Source organism: Penicillium maclennaniae, assembly GCF_028827695.1.
Source record: "Penicillium maclennaniae strain IBT 15551 chromosome Unknown utg000008l:1.0-3552695.0:1.0-3555053.0, whole genome shotgun sequence".
NCBI classification, from domain to species: domain Eukaryota; kingdom Fungi; phylum Ascomycota; class Eurotiomycetes; order Eurotiales; family Aspergillaceae; genus Penicillium; species Penicillium maclennaniae.
In genome coordinates, this window is record NW_026623220.1 from 1,424,897 (window position 1) to 1,444,515 (window position 19,619).

The following is a 19,619-nucleotide window of genomic DNA, read 5'->3' on the forward strand; positions in this document are numbered from 1 at the left end:
GAAAGTGGCGTATAGGATTACAAGACTCTACCCCTCAAGGGTTCTACAGTCAATTATATCGAGCAAACACGTTCTAGCTATTCTTACGATCCGGCTCAGCGAATAATGGTTAGCTTTGATACTCCCGAAGTGGCACGGAAAAAGGCTCGGTATATTATAGGGAACGGACTCGGCGGGGCAATATAGTGGGAGAGTAGTAGCGACAAGACAGGCTCCGATAGCTTGATCAGCACTGTATGTTTGATCCCAGTTAATATACTTTCACTTATACTAACCACATAAATGTCAGGTTGTCACGTCATTTAGAGGCTTTGGCATATTGGATAAAAGCCAGAATCAGCTTACGTATAGCGCTTCTAAATATGGCAACATTAAGAACGGGCTTTATTCTGGCTAGTCGTCTACGAATCCCACTTGTGCTAATAAGTCTCAGAAGTGGCCCAATAGCGTTTGGACATTTCTTCAAATGGACAGAATTTCCCTGATGTAAGACTCCTTCGAATGCTCGAGAACTTAACGTATCACTCATTCGGGCCCCAAAAGGCATCAAATATAAATTTGCGTTCATTCATACCCTGTGGATCCAACCAATCAGTCCAAGTTCAATATCCGATAATTCCGGTCGTCATCAGCGGCCAAATTTCGCTCGCAGCAAGGCTAAGATTGCGAGATAAAGTAATTATGTTCATGGGTAATTTGGCGCTGTAGGGTTGACTTGTCATTGCATATCCTCTCCAATATTTTGAGGTCCAAGTTTCGCCCGTTAGATGCTGGGATATAGAACTGTCATTTGTTCTACAAGATAATGATGGTAGTGATGTTCAATGGGCGACGCGCAAAGTACGATAGCCGCCACAGTGTATATAAACTATGACTGGGTCCATCATCGATTAGCGCGGAACATCTATCTCTCCTATGAAACTGAAAGCACGATGATAAAATTCATAGCGCCTCGAGTTCTGCGACCAAATCCTGGCGACGTTACAGACGTTTCGTCCACTGTTGTTGTCGTCGACAGGTCTCGTGCATCGCGCGAACGGCCCAAAACAGTAGGCCGACGGATACCCAAGGATCAACGTGCTGATTTAAGAGATCATTATTTCTATCAGCTTTCCGAATATACTTCAGCAAACATTGTATTCATTGACGAGCTTAGCTTTGGTCAAGGGACGGGGTCCAGACGGATGGCCTGGTCCCCTCATGGAACGACGCCAGTTCGAATTCCCAATGATGACCAGGAATGTCCCTATCATGTAATGCTCGCATACTCTCAAGACGGGGTTCTTCTATCGCGGATCTTCCAAGGATCAATGGGCCGCGGCATATTTGAGGATTTCCTTGAACAGCTTCTTCATCACTGCGGTAGATGGCCCGAATCGAACTCTGTTCTTATCATGGATAATGCGCCTTTCCACCATACAGAGAGAGTGAAGGACCTGTGCGCTGAAGCAGGTGTCGTGCTGCTGTACCTGCCACCCTATTCATCCGATCTGAATCCGATCAGCAAGTTCTCGACTTATCTGAAATGGTTTGTTTGGAAAAATCGAGAGGGCCAAGCTGGCGATGATTTTGGATATTTCCTTGAGTGGTGTGTCGATAAAGTGGGAGCTCGAGCACACGTTGCGAAAAATCATTTTAGAGATGCAGGCGTTGATATTGACGAATTACAAGCGAAAACCTATTCTTACCTATACTCTGACTAGTATGTCTAACTATGTTAAAACCATCAAGCTGTTACGAATTCTCTCATTGGCCACGGTGACTAGAAGCATGGCAATCCGAGTACACCCACGGTCGTCTTGTCTGATAGCTCCAGTGAACTTAGTATTGAGCCACTATTAGCTGACGTTCTCAACTATAGAGTTTTCAAGTAGTGTAAGCTAATGTCGACTTGTCTCCGCTCTCCTGCGGATGTGCAAGGTAGGCTATTTCCTCCTGTTTCTGTTAGGCTTAGGAGCCTTCTTGCAAACTCGGGCATCGCCGTGACGAGGGAAACCGACACTAAGCCGTTTTGAATCGCCGATACAGCTAGTATTCAAGAGCCATCACACGCAATATTTGCCCAACGAATGTATGATCAGACCATGGCCTCAAGAGTTTGGAGGTATTCGGCGTGTTCCATACTTCTCTGTGCGTTCGAGTGCTCTTGCCATACTTTTGTACCTGCGAATTACTTTTAATTACCAATGTAGTCTCCTGGGATGGGTATAATCTGCCAAAGAGCGTTCCTGAGAGCCGAAGGAAGAGGTTTATTACCTCCTGGGAAGTTTCGCTTACTTCAGGACAGGGTACTTTGATCCCGATAAAAACCAACGTTCTTTGCTGTGCAGTTTCTGACCGCAAATAAAAGATGTATATTCCAAACAAAGTGCATGCGACGCTTGTTACGATAGTATGTGCTACAAGCTCAGTCCGCCTCGCTCTGCACCACCGATCACTCAGAAACGAGCTGGCTCATCAAAGAGCTGACCTTGTCATATCAATACTGATGTTTGTGGTCATGGCCGTCCTGGTGGGAATGAGCTGGACAACGATCAGTGAAGATGGTGCGTCAGAACATGTCCCTCGACCATTTGCCAAATGTTGATGTGCTGAACAGGAAGGCGAATCCTTACGGGAATCGCCGGCATTTTTCCCCTCTATTAGAGGTAAGCCATATCGCCTATTTGTGAGACATGCTGACCTCTATGAACAGTGCTTGCGCCTGACTTTACTTCTGCGGAACTCGAATAAGCTTCCACACGGGCATGTTTATTGTCTCGCTGTCGCTACTTTCTCCAGCATCAGCAAAGTTACTTCAAGCTTCTTCGGCAGCATCTGTCACACCCCAGTTTATGCTCTCATTAACTTCGTGCTGTGTCTTGAGTACCTGGGTATGGCATCCTTTTGCTTGTTGCTATCCAAGCAGGGAGTACAAGGGTCCCGTTTACGTCCACAACTACAGACTAGTCCTATCGCATGTACTGCATCACTGGTTGTCTTTCTGTGATAGCAGTTGTGGGAACTGCGCTGAACGTCTGGCTGCTATCGCTTGAGGTGAGCTCCCAGAACGTCTGTGGATCACAGTACGATTGTTACCTGTATGTACTGACCACACAGCTTGGACTTCTCGTCACTACCTTTTGGAATTGTCGTCATTTGCTGTCGCAAGACTCGCAATACCACGACAAAACGGTCACACAATCGCCGAGTCTGCCAATCCACACATTAGACCAGGAACAAAGATGTCGAACCTATTGCCACAAGGCACTGCTCGACATCCACACGCAGGCATAGAGTAAACAGTCTCCCTTCCTCCATCTCCTCCCAACAAACACCTTTCAAACAACTCACGAGGAAAGGCGCCTCTCAACTACCAATCACGAGGGTTTGGACCAAAATAGCACCAAACCAAGCCCTTTCAAATTTGCCGTCCTGGACATGGTCCATATCGGGGACCTGTCGAAATTGCAGGTGGCAAAGCTGCCGGTACAATAGGAGCGTCATTTGAGAATAGGGAACCAATTTCTTCAAACTTCTTTTAGGCTTCTAAGGGGAGTGGGGTTTGGACATCACAAAATGGCAACATGACTGGCAGGACAACTCCACCTCCCTAAGTTATCTCTTATGCACTTGTCCCGCAATGTGTGAACAATCAGCATTCAGATGCTGCCGATCTTCATGACGTTTGAATGAAATCACCAGGCAAGGGGTTGCTTTGGTGGTAACGGTTTAATCTTTCCTCCGAGTTCGTCTAGTACGTCTCTTTTCAGAGGTAGATCACATAAGGAAGAACAACTTCATTCTGTTCCCTTATATCCGGCGAGAACCTGATCAATTTCGGCCTATTATATCGTAAGCTTCAAGAATCTCGTAAGCTGGGAAAGAGACGTACAATTGGCCGCTCAATAGATTCCAACTGTTTTAAATGTTTACCCGATACAGAATTCCCGCCACTTACCCAATGATAGGAGACATAGACTCCCTCGGGGGCAAAAATGACAGCTGGTCCATCTTGCGCACAATTTCTGAGATTCTTGAGCCCAATGCCAGATATCCGATAACCAGCCAGTGCATTCAACGCGATGATAAAGGTGGCTTCGAGTAAATACTCATCCATAACCCTCTTCAGCGCATCATCTTTCGATCTTTCACAGTGCATAGGATGGAAGATTTTAATGAACAGGCATTCGTGTTCGTTTGGGAGAGTTTGGAGGTATACGTCACCGGCTTCCTTGATAGACGAACAAAGTCCTTTCACGAATTTGTTATTCGCTTCATCTGTCACGAATTGACAGAAAATAACCACGCGAGGACGTAAACAGCTCATAAATTTCTCTAAATTGCCGTACACCAAGTCGTCGTCGCGGATCCAATCCTCCAGACCTTGGCTGGTTCGAATAAAATTGCTTCGAAATGCCCTGACATCCAAAATAATAGTGTTTTCGATGTCTCTTTCGCCACCGGACGGAAATTGCAGGGTTTCATTAATGCAAAGCAGTGTCTTTGAAGCTGCTAGCATCTCTTGATATGGCTCCTCTTCAGCTTTATCGGTAGGTTCGATAAGCACAACCACGAGATCTTCGTAGCCCTTGGCCAGTCTCCGTGCATTTTGAAGACCATAGGAACGTACTTCCAGGTCCCGTGCTAGATCGTCCAAAATATCAAGATGACGGGTTGTCATTCTCTTGTTCGACGGGCCTTAGAGGGCAACTAAGCCTTAAGAGAGAAGGCCGTATGTCCTTGATCTCGGTGAAATTGAACGCTTTCATTCTCGAGTATATATGGCTTAGAATCAAGTTCGAGAAAAAATTACCGAGCTGTATAGTAGCAACTCAGGAGGGTCCGAACTTATAGTTCGACGCTTGGTGCCTTCATGTATGGCAAAGCCCGCTTGATGAGAATGACGTGGCACCAGTCCTATCAATAAGCATGCCGCGTCCTAAATACGGCACGTAGCAGAGCGCAGAAAAGCAGCAACGATGTAGTGAACACGAAGTCATACAGGAGGAGCACGACCAATCAGAAGGCTTCAATCAAGTACGTAGGAAAAACATGCAGGCAATGAAGAGTTGAAGTCACAAATAAGGTACGCACGGAGTGCCAAAATCAGACAACGTCCGAGTTCGAGAGCAAAGAGCCAGTGAATAAGGCCAAAAAGCGTCAGGGCCAAGCCTAAGATGGAAATCAGATGAGAGCGTGGAGAGAAGAGACAGCGGATGAGAAAAAAAAGGTATAAAAAAAAAACTGGCGAATGAAAAACAGAAATTTGGCTAACAGCAAAAACATAAATAAAGTTTTTGGACAACGGTATTCCCTGCGCACAAAAATAAATTCTTCCTCTCTTCGTTCGTTTCAGGGCATACATACAGTACCAGACAAGGTAACTTTCATGACTCATGTCTGGCGAGTGTATGGCCAATGCATGGTAGCCCAAGGTTCCGGTGAAAAGCAAAATATTCAAATAGCAACAGCGCTCGCCAGTGAACCGCTCCCTTTCCCCGCACCACCCAAATGTCGCCTTGAGCTCCTTCGTAAGTCCAGAAGGGAACTGAATATTCCGAGGCAAGACTTGCAGTTTCACCATGGTCAAGAATAAGCGAGTTGCTCTCAAAGCACCTGAGAAGAACCCGTGGATTCAGGAATCGACAAGTGAATCCAAGAATGAGATACAGAACACCACCGCTGGCCAAGAGCTCCTTCACGCTCTAGCAAGGTACCAGATGCCCTCGCATGTCTTTGGGAAGCTCTAACAATGGAAAGCATGCGGGTCGATTCTAAATACAGCGATTTGACTATCATATGTGAGGACGATGTCTACGCCGTGCACAAGTGTATAGTCTGCACGCGGTCAGAATTTTTTGCCAAGGCTTGCGACAGTCGCTTTGAGGTGAGATACTCTGCCAAGGTGGCGGAAATAGGATCCAAGAGATTTACTTGACTTCCTGAGTCTAGGAGGCCTCCACGAACACGATCATACTAGAGGAAGAACCGGCTTTGGTTAAGCAAATGATTGAGTATCTCTACTCCCTGGATTATCAGGCGGAATATCATCACCCAGAACCTGAGGACGTTCCTCCAAATGAGCACTCGGCTATCAACGACTCAGAGGGCACGGATATTTTCGTGAAGGCCCTTCCTCGACAATCAGGAGAAACTGAGCAGGACAATCCAGATAAAATGATGGGGCCAGTCGAGGATTCAACAACCGCATTTGATCCTCTTTCCTTTCATATACTGATGTATTCGCTCGCGGACCGAATGTTTATAAGGGGCCTGAAGGTACTCTCCAAGGCCAAAGTTGAACGAGAGCTACTCCGGCGATTGGATTCAAAAACATTTCCGCGTGCTATCGTTGAGATATACAACTCAACTCCCGCGAGTGACCGGGGCCTACGAGATTTGGCTGTGAACATGACTATGGACCACCTTACGGAATTGAGGACCGCAGAGGAAACAACCAAGGCGGCATTTCCGGACAGCTTGGTCAAATCTGTCCCACAATTTTCTTCCGACTTACTTGTGGCAATGATGAATAGGACGGTATCTGATTGGAACGAGCATGGGCTATGTAAGAAAAACTGGTCTCCCGAGTTCGACACACGTTGGTCCCCTCGTACCCATTGGGCGAAATATTGAAATGCAATAATCCGAACGGTTATGAACAGAGAAAAAGTTCGCGGAAAGTCTGGGCGCCATGCACACTGTCGCACAAGCAACTCTTTAATGCACAAATGTCATTGCGACCATGGTAAATAGACAGCTAGGATGAGAAACTTCGAGCACCGGTGTAAGTCCTCAGCTGTACAGTATGATGAAAGAATACCCGAGGTAAGTAACTACTTAATTTTACGGTATATTCTGGCCTCGAGAGAGAAAATGATTTGCCAAGTCCCCGCTCATCCTTGGAGAAGCTACCAAATACGCCTGGGAAAACGTGGCAGACAGAAGCATACGTCATTGACTCTGTGGGCATGTCGAGCTGGGGGTTGGCAGGGTTAAGGAGACACACGGGACCCAGGAGGGCCAGGAAGCTTGGAACCAATCACGAATAATAACCACCTCTCATTGACTGGTGTAAAGGGCGTTCAACCAGTCGGTTGGCCTTTCGAAAAATACACTCAAAAAATAAATTAATTGAATTTCCACTAAACAGCGTTCGTACTCGTTGAAAGTTCTCAAACAAAACTTTAATAGAATCCATCACCAAAGAAACCGTCCAGTCGCATAGGAACAGAATTAGTCAATGACTCTTTGGACTGCTTCATCAGGAATCCAATCCATAGCAAACCACTCTCTGTAATTTCAACATGCCCGGAAGTTGATGATTCCACAACAAATGGACGGTTCAAATCTAACTTTCTTTCCGACATGGGGTCCGAAGTCGAGAACGCGAAGACCCTTTCACGAGAAAGTCGCATAGCAGAGTCAACTGCAGTTCTAACGGGCCATCTATGCCTCCACCATCCTGTGTTTCTGTCATAAATTGGCCTTGTTTGACTGGGCTTCCCGAAGTGCACTTGCTTTGTCTCCGTACAGTGAAATAAAAGATGTTGGTTCACTTTGGGACCAGTCCAGATGCTTGGCTAAACCTCCGACGGTTATGCGAGTGCTGTATCTCACCCATTAGACCTTTTGACATCGCCAGATTGAATTCCGCAATCACAACAATATGGAGATAGAGATGACTCATCGTAAACATGATAGTCTCAGGTCCTGGTCCGTGAATGGACAGAATTGATGCGGCAAGAAATCGAACATTGTACGAGTGAATAGAAATGCCCTAGTACTCAATAGTGCTATAAATGGTATCATAGTAGGTTGGCCCGATACGAGTCTTGCGTTCAACGAATATGACGCTTGGGGCTGATTGTGCGTTTCATGACCTCAGTAATTGAACGGTTGGCGACTTCTCCCGAATCATTTAGCCTTTGACGTCTTGGCATAATTTTGAACTTCTTTTTTAAACCGATTTGGCCTCTTCATCCATTCCATGAATCACAGAGAATCTATGTACGGACAACTGATTGTCCGACGACTTCTGATAAGCAGCACGTGAAAGACGGGATCCCTTGGACCTTTTATAAATGTGTTCCCCTCCCGTCTTAATGCAACAATCCCGCGCTCCTTCATACAGTAAGCACAACTCTTCCTATTTATTACTCTATCCCACCATATCTATGCCTTATGTCAAGTCTGTCTCAAAAGCATGACTTCTCATAAACGGCCAGCCACACTCTTACCGGAGGAAACCGACTTTAATGATCCCTGGGATGAAGTCGATAGCGAGTGGGAGAGGATCATACGAGACCCAGCCAAGCGAGTCGCATTTGAAAGAAAGTGCATTGAAGATGAGCTCACCAACCAGAAACGTGTGATTATATTGCAAGACAATCCTAGCAGCAGAAGCCACTGTCGCCCTTGGGGCTGCGTTCCTACCAAGTTAAATGGAGAACCTAATATCAGGTCTGCATTTCGCTTCAATGTTAAGGACCTTTCCGGTCGATACTACGGTGAGCCCTCACAATCCCTCAAAAGCCTATCTTGAATCTCACGAGCCGTAGAGCCGAACAAGTACTATCATGTGTCATGCCTGGAGCAAATATTCCCCAACCTGAGTGCCTTGGTAGAGCGGGGGGGATTTGCAAATGGAAGGGGGTGTTACCCAGCTGACCTCAGCCAACTGGCAAATATCACGGTTTCACAACGCCATTGAAGATTGGTTCCGCTATAAGGGCCGTACCTTCGAAGTGAGCATATACGATCGATTCCAAAGAGAACATGCCAAGTGGGACCGAAAAGCCAGCACAGTGGAGATCAACCATCAAGTCGAGGCTCATGGGGGTAGTTCTCAGGATTGTGAGAAGTGTGGAGAAGTACAGTCGTTCTCGAAATCGCCTTGACCAATATACACTGAGAAACTCTTTCCTGGCCCACTGCCAAGGCGTTAGCGCGGATCATTTATTGAACCGGCCATGTTAAATTGAGGGCGCAATAAAATGCGCTATGTACTGTATGTACCCTGACGGAAAATTACACTCTGCGTGCAAAATGTCGGTGGAATTCCATGGAATTCTATAGTGGATCTGCAAATCATATGGGGAGGGCTGCCTAGTGCCGAGTAACCTGATGATCTTCTAGGCGACTTCAGTTCTCCTTCTCATCCTGCGCGGCGTGTGCTAGTCATCACCTATAAGGCTATCTCTTTGGCCCAGAGAGCCTCAGTAAGTGATACTAGCGGCTAACAACCATTCTGACCACTTAGCGGTTGTTTGCAGGCGAACAACACCATTAACCGCTCCTAATAGTGTAAGCCTCAACTAATAATCACTCACCTCTAGTCTGTCATTACAGTAGGCCCGAGAAAATGACTCCCAGTTCTCTCGTTAACCATGATGATTATGGCGTTCAACAAAGCATGGCGCTTGACCCGTAGGGCGATACATCACAATATACACCAACACCTGGCAACTTCCGTTAGTTACCCGCCTCCCCCTCCGACATAAGCTACATCGACGTCGATCCCATCTCCCCTATCGATTACTCCTCTCCACCATATACTACTTCGCAAAAGAATAATCTTCCGTTACTCTAGTTCGGTGACTGGGAGGAAGATCGGACATATGATGAAGATCCACCGACCTGAACTTATGGGACTGAATTACTGAATAATTTCGCTCAAAAAGAGCGGATAACTCAAGTGAGCTGATGCAAAAATAGAAAGTGGAAAGAATACAAAGACACTTCGTTGAAAGAAACTGAAAATGACAAACTGAGGCCAGAGGAATCCACCATATCAAACTGGAGTGACAATTCTGGTGTCAACCCCATGCGGGAACTTGCAACCTCTAACCGTACAATTCCTATGCGGACACCGATGTCCGCTGACAAAACTCTCATCATCACATCGCAAGCCCTTTGGACAGGCAGACAAGCGGGCGATCCACATCAGATCAATTACATCTTGGTCAACGAGTCTTGGCTCATGCTTATGAGTACAAGACTCTCCGTATGAACAGGATCCCAATATATGAAACTGGTTGCAGAATTTGTGCTGCTTGAGAACATCAAGTTTGCCCTTCGTAGAGAACTGCAACGGGCTATCAACCCGTTGATTATTCGCATTCTTACAAACGACCAACCTTACACTGCTTGTGGTGAGTGTTCTCGTGGGCGGATTAGCCAGCGGGGAGCTGTCGTCCGGTATTGGAGGTGCTGTTCTCGCTATAGAAGCATAGTTCGGAGTCGGCGTCCGCGGCGGCGTAGGTGTTGGAGTAGCCGTTGTGCCGCCAAATGACACGCTTCTAGACAGCTTCTTCGACCGAAAAACTTCCGGGAACGAGGTTGTCTCAAAGTCCGACGCTAGATCTCTCAGTTCATGAGCGAATGGTGGGCCCTCTACCAGTGAAATACGGTTCGATCCGCGATCGGGTGTCAGTACACGGGCATAGCCGTTGTCCGCAGATCCACAGAAGATTATGTGTTGGCAATGGACATCGAGTAAATAGTGCTCGAAAAGAGCTAGGAGATATGTTAGAGACCCCTTAACCCTTGGAGTAATGGATAGCACTATCTCACCTCGAATCTTCACATCAGAGCATTCCTTCCCTTTACCTGCGTCCACAAAGTCACATAGAGTATTTTCCATGTTGAACCCTTGGATAAAAGAGAGTACACCCTCATAAGTGACACTGCTAGTATCACGATACGTTTTTGCTAGACCAGTCACATTTGCATACACCCGAATCTTGTAGTAGATGTTTGGGCTGGCATCGGGTTCGACCTTTCGAACATGATCTCGAACTGCCTCCATGAGAGCTCTCGCTGCGGAGCCACCGCCCGTCTGTCCATCTTGAACAAATTCGTCCCTGAACTACGATACAGTCGATTTCGAAAACAGATTCCCCTCTGGACACACACTGTTTGTTTCTCGTTCCGTACCCGGAACGGCGTTAAACCTAAATTAGCTAGGGTGTAATTAATAATAACCTATAAGTGGACAATAGTTTACCACTTAACCTAATTAGGATTAAGCGCGTTTCGGGTACGAGCCGAGAAACAAAGAGTGTGTGTCCTGAGGGGAAACAGTTTTCGAAATCGACTGTAATTTAGTTCGAGTCGAAGCACTGATCGTAGAAAATATTGTGCTCACATTCATATGGTCGCCATCAACGAGTACTGATGCAAACTGCAACCTCGCCTGGGCTCATGTGGTTAGTAGCAGGTCTAGACTCATGGAGTTATTAAGCGGAAAGATGCGATCACAGAACGTACTTCCTCACGAGACTTCCCTTCCAGCTCACTCTGGCATTTATCGGCGTCTTCCCTATAAAGCCGAACCAGCTTCTTCTGGTCCTGGTTTTCGTTCTTCTGGTGTTGAAGGGCCCCTTGAAGGCTTTGGACATGAGAGAGAAGTTCCTACATTCAAGAGTCCAATTAGTCAAGTCCAGGTCGCAACTTTGTATGCGAAGCGTGCCTCGATGATTTTGTCCTTGCTATCTTCGGTAACCCTCACGGTCTCATATCTTCCCCTCAACTCTGTCAAATCCAACATTGTGCTCGCGTCCCAAGCGTCAACCATGGCATAGGTGAGGAAAAAATCCGGGAAATGGCAGACCCTCTCCCTCTATTTAATTTATGGTGTATTCTGACTTCTGCTGAGTTATGCCCAAGGCGAAAACGACATCAAAAATCAGCTGCCACGTCATGTTTGGACAGCGCAGGCGCACAAACCCTTGTATCTCACAAGCCATTCAAGTCCCAAGGCGACAGGTTTATACGGTTGCTATATCGCTAACGACAAATTTCCCATGCAGATAGTGTGACAGACGTGCCACGTTGCACTTCTCTTGCCCCAGATTCTCTGCAGTGCTTGCGAAGTGCTCCTGCCCCTCCATTGAGTGACGAGCACGACCTGTCACCTGATATATGCACTGGAGCAGCGTCACTAGTTAGGCTCAGCTCGCCTCAGCTGCCAAATTCTCTCACTGGGCTGGCCGAAGAGCCCCTTAACAATCTGCATCATCCAGATGTACATTATACGGAGACAACAGACTGCGCTGCTGCCCCCGGACTGGATAGAGTGCCCATGGATTGCGTAATCGACCTCGACGAGCTCGAGACTTGTCCACCCGTATCATCGCCGCGGGAGGTTGATGTGGACATACAAGATCCCGCGCAGAGCCCCAGCGGGGTGCCAAAAGATCTTGACGTGCTGTTAGCTGCTGTGCCTTCAGTTGGGCTTGAACCGGATGCCGAATTCCAAACTATGCAAGAGCTAAGTGGAAATCGTGACGGCCACAGTGATGTTCCCGTCTTTGCCACTGGACTACAGTCAAACGATCCCCATGCCGCACCAACAACTCCCAATCCCGGCAGCCTTCATTCTTTCCCAGAAGGCTATCTTGAGTTCTCTCATGTGGAGATTCGGAACTGCCATCCCTTGGAGAAGACCAAATCTTCTATTAGGACCTTGGAAAACACCACCAATCAGCCGATTTCGAGTTGTTTTGGCAAGGGGCTTGACCCAACCTATATGGGTTTAGGTTAACCCATGGTATTAGTCTGCCTTAAAATCTATGTAGGTTAGATTATAGATATGTCTTTAATCTAAAGTTAGAATACTCCCTGACTGTCTGGTGGATAAGGTATGTTCTTGCATTTGTTGATAAAGAGGCTGGCACCCAGCCTTACCCTAAGTGCACAGACCCTGAGACCCCTTGATTTACTATGGGCCTATGGCCACCAGCCTGGGTGCCAACCAGAATTAGATTAGGATTGGCAGGTTTCAATTCACCTAACGGTCCCAACCTAGTGGGTCATGGGTTGAGCTGGGTCAAGGCTGTGGAGAATGTAATGCAGAGCATGCGTGATTCATTAGGTACTTAGCTAGAGAGAGCTACGAGAGATTCTAGCTAAGAGACTAATGTCACATGGGGGCCTAGGAAAGGGAAACAGGCCTGAGGACAAAGGCCTCCTTAAAATCCATACCTGCTGGGCTGAACGCACAAGAGGGGAAATCCAACCCAACCCGCCCAATTCGCCAGTCTGTCTGAAACGGCTCCCTCAGTGAGTCCAGGGAACTTGAACTTGATCCTTCGCAGCCACTTGTACTTCTTTTTTTATGCCCCTAGCATTTCTGCCACTTCTTTGCACCTCGCGGAATGTCTTCTCCATCCTCCCCATCGTCCGCGCCAGGCTGCATCCACTGGCCGACCGCATAATCATCCTCTGGTGATTGTGTTTCGTCTCCTAGCACGTTGGAGGTATTGATGTAGATGATGCTATCATTCTCATCCGAGTCTGCCCCATCCTCACCGGCGATGGTCACGAACTGGCCCCACGGCAGCCTCTTCACGACCGGCGCCACAACCCTGGCCGCCGGCTGAAAGCCACCCCCGGAATTGAACTCGTAGTAAAAGGTAATGGTCTTGGGTGTCGTCAAGGGACCCAGCTCGATGGCATCTCGCCCGTTGTCCAGAATCATGTCTCCTGGTTCACCCGAGCCGGTGAAGTGGTATGGGCTCCTTGCGTCGCCGGGTATGGTGACGGTGACGCGCTGCTGCCAGGCCGCGTTGGCTTCACACGAGATGTTGATGGAGGCCCCGATAGGAAGGGTGTATGGAAAGGGATTCGGTGGCGGAGGAAGAGGAAGCATGGTTGCAGTGGACACTTGTGTTGTTGAGACAAGCTTGGTTAGATTTGGAATAGAACGTAAGATTTATCTTCTGCCCAAGGTCTCGGAAGAATCATGTCTTTTATATACGAATCAGCGTATATCATTCTCATGGGCTTGCAGATTGTTTAGCTATGCCGTATCCAAGTTTCTGATCAGCTAGGGGTCACAGCCAGGCCTCGTAACGGTGAGGAGGGGGCTTGGACCTTCTCAGAAGTGTGTACAGCATTTCAGCCGCTCATTTTTCAGCCAGCCATTGCTCTCGACATCCACCTGTCTGTCCAGCCTTGCATATTTTGTTTCAAGGACGTTCGAGGCATACTAGCTACGGCGGAAAATGTCCAGACAAGATGCGTATTCAGTGTAAAAATACAAAATGCCAATTCATGGCCAGTAGTTCCACGCCCTAATATCATGCTCATGGTGCCTGTCAGTGGCTGTGTGTCACCCTTTAGGCGCCCAGGGGAGTAGCTCCTAATGAGTACTATGACAATAGAGCAACCATAGCATATACAATGAGTCTCATACAACGCATTCCAGACAGCAGTCTCATTGATTACTATACTAGGGTTGTTATGTGTAGCCGTAGGGGTAACATAATCCACCACCCACCGGGCCACAAATCACGCCTTGTTAACAGACTTTGTCGCAGCACTTTTGTAAAACCACAGTAGATCCACCAAATGAAAAAGGCCGGCCGTGAACGGGCATCCCTATGTGACGATGATCAACCCATCCGCACCCAGTCATGGCTCGTGTCTGTGTCGGAATCGCCCGACGCCTCGCCAAACCAGACCCAAGGTGCATTGAAGACCTTATTGGCCCCAAAGAGAATTCTCCCCGCGGTTCGAGTGGAATCGTCTTGCCTTTTGATTCGGTAGCACTGGTAGTTGTAAATCGGCTTGCCATTCGTGTTGTCAATGTTGGGCCTCACCGCTGACGCGAGGAGTTGTTTCGTATTGCTATCTCTTCCAGCAACCGGGTCAAGCGTCCGAGCGTCGCTGAAGAACAGGTAGTGAGGGGCAACCTTGTCACTGTAGGTGCCCGGATCCTGCCTAAAGCCTTCCGCGATGGTGAGGAGTGTCTTGAGCGCTGGGGCGCCATATCGACTTTGCTGTCCACTGATTAGGTAGACCCGAGCCCGAATATAGCGGTAGAACTCCGCCTCGGCTGTGACGTCGGAGCCATGGTGAGGGACCTGCCTGCTTAGTCCGGATCTAGATTCTAGAGAAAGGGGGGAGGATTGCCACCTTTAACACGTCAACCGTCTGTGGTTCCCGGCGGCCGGCAAACGCCGCCACAGTTCCGCTCACGTTGCAATCGCGATCGTACGCATCGCCGGGTAAAGAGCATACGGAATGTCGTATCGGGAAGCACGGCCGAGGGCCGGGAGAACAGACTGATGATGCTGGCTCGATTGGCGATGTCGTAGTTGCCCGGATCTAGCTTTTCAGTGGCCACATCGTTCGACTCGTAGAAGGCCTGCATCGAGTCGCCGATGAAGTCATGGTACAGTTCACGCAAAGGCCCCATGATGTGCAACTTAAGCTCGGTGTTGTACAACGAAATGAAGCTCCCTGCGAGACGAGCAGAATATGTCAGTAGTGGCAAAGCAGTTGCGCTGGCTGTCTTTCAAACTCACCGGTTTCGGTCCACTGTCGTGGGGTGGCTGCCATAGCCCAGGTGGTACCTGTGGCTACCGCATTCTTTTGGATCGCATCCAGCTGATCCCGGATCAACTGGAAATCCCGAATGGTCTTCAGCGGCAGCGGTCTGGTCGGGGTAGGGCTGGGATGGGGTTATCAAAGACCGCCCGCTCGTCTGGATTCGTCGTGGTGAAGTTCAGGCGGTAGCCGTGTTGGAGAAAGAAGTTTTTCTGCACCAACGAGTTGGGCATGACCACCTCGACATGGGCAGTGGCGACTTTTCTGGCCTTTGGGACTCCCAGCTTACCCAATTTGCCAGTACGGGTCAGAATCAATTGGCAGGACACGCACACAGCGCCAAAGGGGGCCAATGGAGGTGGCCGCGCGCACTGGTATTGGAGGATCTCGATAGGGCAGATATTGTCCAGGGTTACCTTCTCCCCAAATGCAGGATCGGTCCACGCGGGGAACGGGTCATCGACTTTGACCATGAAATGCCCTTTGAAATGGTACTTGATCTGGAAGCCGGCCTCCTGGTGTTGCACGACCCAGTCGCGGCCTGGGTAATGCTCTCGTATCGTGATCCGATTTGGGTCGGGGCCTCCAGAGGAGATGTAATCAGGCTTATGGGACCAGCAGCGGCATGGCATGGGGTCTGCTTACCAAAAGGACCCGATCGAGGCATCAGCTCATACGACAAGGATGGGTTCATCAGAGGGAATTGGTGGTAAAGCACGTTGGTTGCGGTGAAGCTCTTCCGGAGAGTGACATCGTCTAGCACCCGTTTCATGAGGGGGACAGCTAGCCCGCCTCAGGCCTCAGCTTGACAAGGACAAGGACAAGGACCAAAGACCAAAGACCTACCATTGCCACAATGATCATTATCCACATGGGTCAACTGGCGATGTCAGACTGGCTCGAGAGGATGTGGGCGGTAGGCCTACCTCGAAGATATCGACTCTACCCTCATCCCAGCCCTGAGGGAGGCTGATGGTACGACTGGTGGTGGTCAGCGTTGGCTGACCATAGTTGATAAGAACGTTGAGGAGGTTCTTGAAGACGGCGTCCCCTGGGGGTCCTGTATCGAGAAGGGTGCGGTGGTAGGAGCGGTCGGGTGTGGTGGGATAGGAGTTGGTTGCGTCAGGCTGGACGACGCAGAGGTCGACGACATGCGCGTCGCCGTGACTGGCATCCATCATGGTGACCTGTGCCCACGGCTGGAGCCAGATGATCAATCAGTGATCGGTGATCAGTAAAGCAGGAAAGCAGGAAAGTCGCCAAGTCTGCCCATCTGGACTGGCTGCTGGCTCGCATACCTCGTTGCAGGTGGCCGGAAAGCCGATCGTGTAGTCGGGAGATCGAGGGGCTGCCATGCTTGAAGACACAAGACACAATTACAAGAACGGAAGATAACGCGTCAAGGGAAGGTTACCGAGAAGGAAGAAGGGCGAGATGAGAGACGAGAGGGCTGAGGGCTAGGTGCCAAGTATTAAGTGTTAGGTGTTAGTATTTATGTTCTGATCGAGTACCAGCGCTATTCTCAGAACACGGACAGACATACAGACATACGTGTGTGCACAGAGACAGAGAGGAGAGAGAGTCCTCCCCTTCCTCTTCCACGCTCAAGGTGCCAACTCTCAGCTCTAAGCGCCACCATCACCATCACCATCACCACCACGCCAGCAGATCAACCGTCCATCAACCGTCCATTCAAAACCAGTATGGCTCATTTGCTAAGCTACTCGGTTGGATTTGCCCAATCCTGAGAAACGATTCTTGAACAGTGGTTCGGATTCAAGAGCTCGTCGAAATTCGCTGCTTGCGGCTGGTCGCAACGGTGGGATGAGGCGGAGGTCCTAGCACATCTGGTGCAGACCGTGCAGCTCCTTGTTCTAGACCGAGGGCGAGTGCGGGGATACCACGATGGAATGGATCATGGAGGCGACAGTCCAGCAACTTGATCCAGCAATCCAGCGAGAGGCTTCGCTTCCTCTCCTCTCCTGTCTCAAGCACAGCTCGACCGCCGTTGAGTCAGTCCTCTATAGTTCTTAGCAATAAGTATCGGTCGCGCCACTACAAAGTAACTGTAAATGAGGCTCGAGTGACACTCAACTCTCTTCTATCATACAAAAGCAGCAAAAATGCCGCTGCTGGCTCCTACCGACGGCGATGGCCCCCCAGTGACGCCAACCCAGGTTAAGGCTCTGAGCGATGCTGTCGCCGAGATCGTCGCCAGCGCTCGAAGCTATCTCAACCTGGACAGTGGCTCAGGCAAAGCGAATGACACAGCAAGCCTGACGTATCAGTATCAAGCTTCCGTGGCCGTCAGGCTCAATGCGAACTGGACCATCTTGGACTCGTTTGTCCTGAACAATGTGTACCTGGAGCTGGCGGTTGATGGCTATTCCAGTCCCACCAGTGCGTAGATCTCTTTCCTCTGCTTGTTCCCTGTCAACATCCTGGATGGAAGACTAATGAATGCCCGCGTCATGCTGTAAAGCGGCCATGAACCTCGGTGCCTATGTGGAGGCGACGTGCACCATTGCCGACATCGTGTTCATCGTCAGCGGCGATCTGCCTGACCTGCAATCCGACCAGGAGACTGACTTTACCTTCAACCTGCGCGTTGCAAATCTACTGGACGGCGTTGGCGCCAGCGACTTCCTCGCTGCCTTCCCAGTCGCGCCCAGCTACGCCTCCCTCACAGCGTCCCTGGATGCCGATGTGAGCACGAAGCTCAACACGGGCGATGCCAGTTGCGTCTCGGAAGCGACCTTGGTCATGCACCGCAGCCCAGACAAGTCCTTCCATCTCAAACAAGTCTCCTTTGCCTTCCGCGCTGGCTTTGATTGGGCCCTCAACGACGACATCACGGTTCGGAACGTGTCCATGACCGCCAGTGCCGTTCGTCCCACCAGCACGGCCGACTGGCAGTGCGAGCTCGGCATCCAAGGCACCGTGGTCATGGGCGAGACAACGGTCACAGCCACCGCACTCGTCAGCCTGAAGGACGCCTCCAAGTTAACTCTCGGTCTGAGCGTTGGCGCCACACAGGTCGTCACTGGACCCCAGCTCATTGATTTCTTTGTGCCTGGTGCATCCGCCAAAACGACCAGTTTGGTCCAGAATGCCCTGCCCCCGAGCATGACAGCCTACGAGGGCTTCCTCCAGTCGGTCAAGCACCCGCTGTCGGCAACCGTGATCTTCAAAAAGGATGCGCAACCCACAGCGTACTGGCAGCTCTCGTCGGTCGATGTCAAGATCTTCCTGTCTGGTATCCTGTGGAAATCACCAGCAAACGACGACAACGACGCGCTACAGCTGACGATCGGTGATCTGTTCTTCTCCCTGCAAGCGCAGCTCGTGACGAAAGAGACGTTACTGCTACCACCCGTCCACAACACAGCCCGCATGAACAGCGAGCGGGGGGGGTACCTTGATTACGACGAGGTCGTCCCGGGTCACCACCACATACGACTATAAAGGCGAAATTGGCGGAACCTTGACTCTATTTGGCGGACAATTTCAACTCGCCGTGCAAATCAAACACGACTCCACCACGAGCTTAACAACATTTGCTGCTACGCTGCCAGACGCCATTTACGGACCGTTGAACCTCCTAGCCGCAGACAGCGCATTTAACCCGGCGCTCGCGGCCCCAGCTGACCTACTGAGCTCGGCCGACGCCAATCCAGCACCAGCCAGCTCGCCGTTGTCCCTGCAGAGTGTGGCCGCTCCGCTCGACGGCAAAGCCCGCGGCCTCTGGATCACCTCCTCCGCTGTGCAACTAACGCGTGCCGTTTTCAAGGCCCATTTCTCACCCACGTGGAGCCTGACAACAAGCATCACACTGACCAACCTGGGGGTCCTCTTCGATATCAGTAACCCACAAACAGTGGCAACACGCACCACCTCGGGCTATGTCTATGGGCAGTTTCAGACCAACTCCGCCCTTCAGCTCATGGCGTTCGTGGCCGGCACCGCATCTCCCAAGGCCAGCAAGTTCTGGGTAGGCATCTCTGCAAACACGGCGAATCCTCTGCCCGGCGATTCCCTACAAGTTGCCCCGGCCGCAGTGCTCCAAGATCCTGCTTTTACGGGGAAGGCGGTGCCAACCGATGGCTGGGGGTTGCCGCCGTTTCCACTGGACGTTTCAACGGACGTGCTGTCATCATCAAGCGCCTATCTCCTAATCGAGCTGGTTCAGACCAGTGATCCCAAAGGCACCAAGCTGTCTGCTGTGAAAGCCAGAGCGCTAGCTATGGGCACGTGGAATGTGTATGGCAGTGTGCAAGCCACAGCGGTTAGTCTCGATATCT

General features: G+C 49.9%; 7 protein-coding genes across 7 annotated transcripts; 2 read left to right on the forward strand and 5 right to left on the reverse strand.

The window, feature by feature from the left end:
* Positions 1-3,348: 3,348 nt before the first annotated feature.
* N7477_009522 (uncharacterized protein) lies at positions 3,349-4,663 on the reverse strand (the record flags this gene model as incomplete). Its single annotated transcript, XM_056971183.1, has 2 exons — positions 3,349-3,414; positions 3,941-4,663. The coding sequence occupies 2 exons, from the start codon at positions 4,661-4,663 to the stop codon at positions 3,349-3,351; spliced, it is 789 nt and encodes a 262-aa protein (XP_056818162.1).
* A 901-nt stretch (positions 4,664-5,564) lies between these two features.
* On the forward strand, positions 5,565-6,706 carry N7477_009523 (BTB/POZ domain-containing protein; the record flags this gene model as incomplete). Its single annotated transcript, XM_056971184.1, has 4 exons — positions 5,565-5,695; positions 5,743-5,869; positions 5,935-6,583; positions 6,648-6,706. 4 exons carry the CDS (start codon positions 5,565-5,567, stop codon positions 6,704-6,706), a joined length of 966 nt encoding a protein of 321 aa, XP_056818163.1.
* Positions 6,707-10,046: 3,340 nt separating this feature from the next.
* On the reverse strand, positions 10,047-11,560 carry N7477_009524 (uncharacterized protein; the record flags this gene model as incomplete). The annotated part of the gene is made up of 7 exons (XM_056971185.1): positions 10,047-10,079; positions 10,127-10,500; positions 10,558-10,847; positions 10,898-10,968; positions 11,132-11,179; positions 11,254-11,397; positions 11,438-11,560. The coding sequence occupies 7 exons, from the start codon at positions 11,558-11,560 to the stop codon at positions 10,047-10,049; spliced, it is 1,083 nt and encodes a 360-aa protein (XP_056818164.1).
* Positions 11,561-12,067: 507 nt separating this feature from the next.
* On the forward strand, positions 12,068-12,529 carry N7477_009525 (uncharacterized protein; the record flags this gene model as incomplete). The annotated part of the gene is made up of 1 exon (XM_056971186.1): positions 12,068-12,529. One exon carries the CDS (start codon positions 12,068-12,070, stop codon positions 12,527-12,529), a length of 462 nt encoding a protein of 153 aa, XP_056818165.1.
* A 579-nt stretch (positions 12,530-13,108) lies between these two features.
* On the reverse strand, positions 13,109-13,636 carry N7477_009526 (uncharacterized protein; the record flags this gene model as incomplete). The annotated part of the gene is made up of 1 exon (XM_056971187.1): positions 13,109-13,636. The coding sequence occupies one exon, from the start codon at positions 13,634-13,636 to the stop codon at positions 13,109-13,111; it is 528 nt and encodes a 175-aa protein (XP_056818166.1).
* Positions 13,637-14,381: 745 nt separating this feature from the next.
* On the reverse strand, positions 14,382-16,673 carry N7477_009527 (uncharacterized protein; the record flags this gene model as incomplete). Its single annotated transcript, XM_056971188.1, has 8 exons — positions 14,382-14,852; positions 14,987-15,231; positions 15,297-15,411; positions 15,465-15,901; positions 15,964-16,101; positions 16,165-16,198; positions 16,245-16,517; positions 16,617-16,673. 8 exons carry the CDS (start codon positions 16,671-16,673, stop codon positions 14,382-14,384), a joined length of 1,770 nt encoding a protein of 589 aa, XP_056818167.1.
* Positions 16,674-17,934: 1,261 nt separating this feature from the next.
* On the reverse strand, positions 17,935-18,713 carry N7477_009528 (uncharacterized protein; the record flags this gene model as incomplete). Its single annotated transcript, XM_056971189.1, has 2 exons — positions 17,935-18,303; positions 18,528-18,713. 2 exons carry the CDS (start codon positions 18,711-18,713, stop codon positions 17,935-17,937), a joined length of 555 nt encoding a protein of 184 aa, XP_056818168.1.
* Positions 18,714-19,619: the final 906 nt, after the last annotated feature.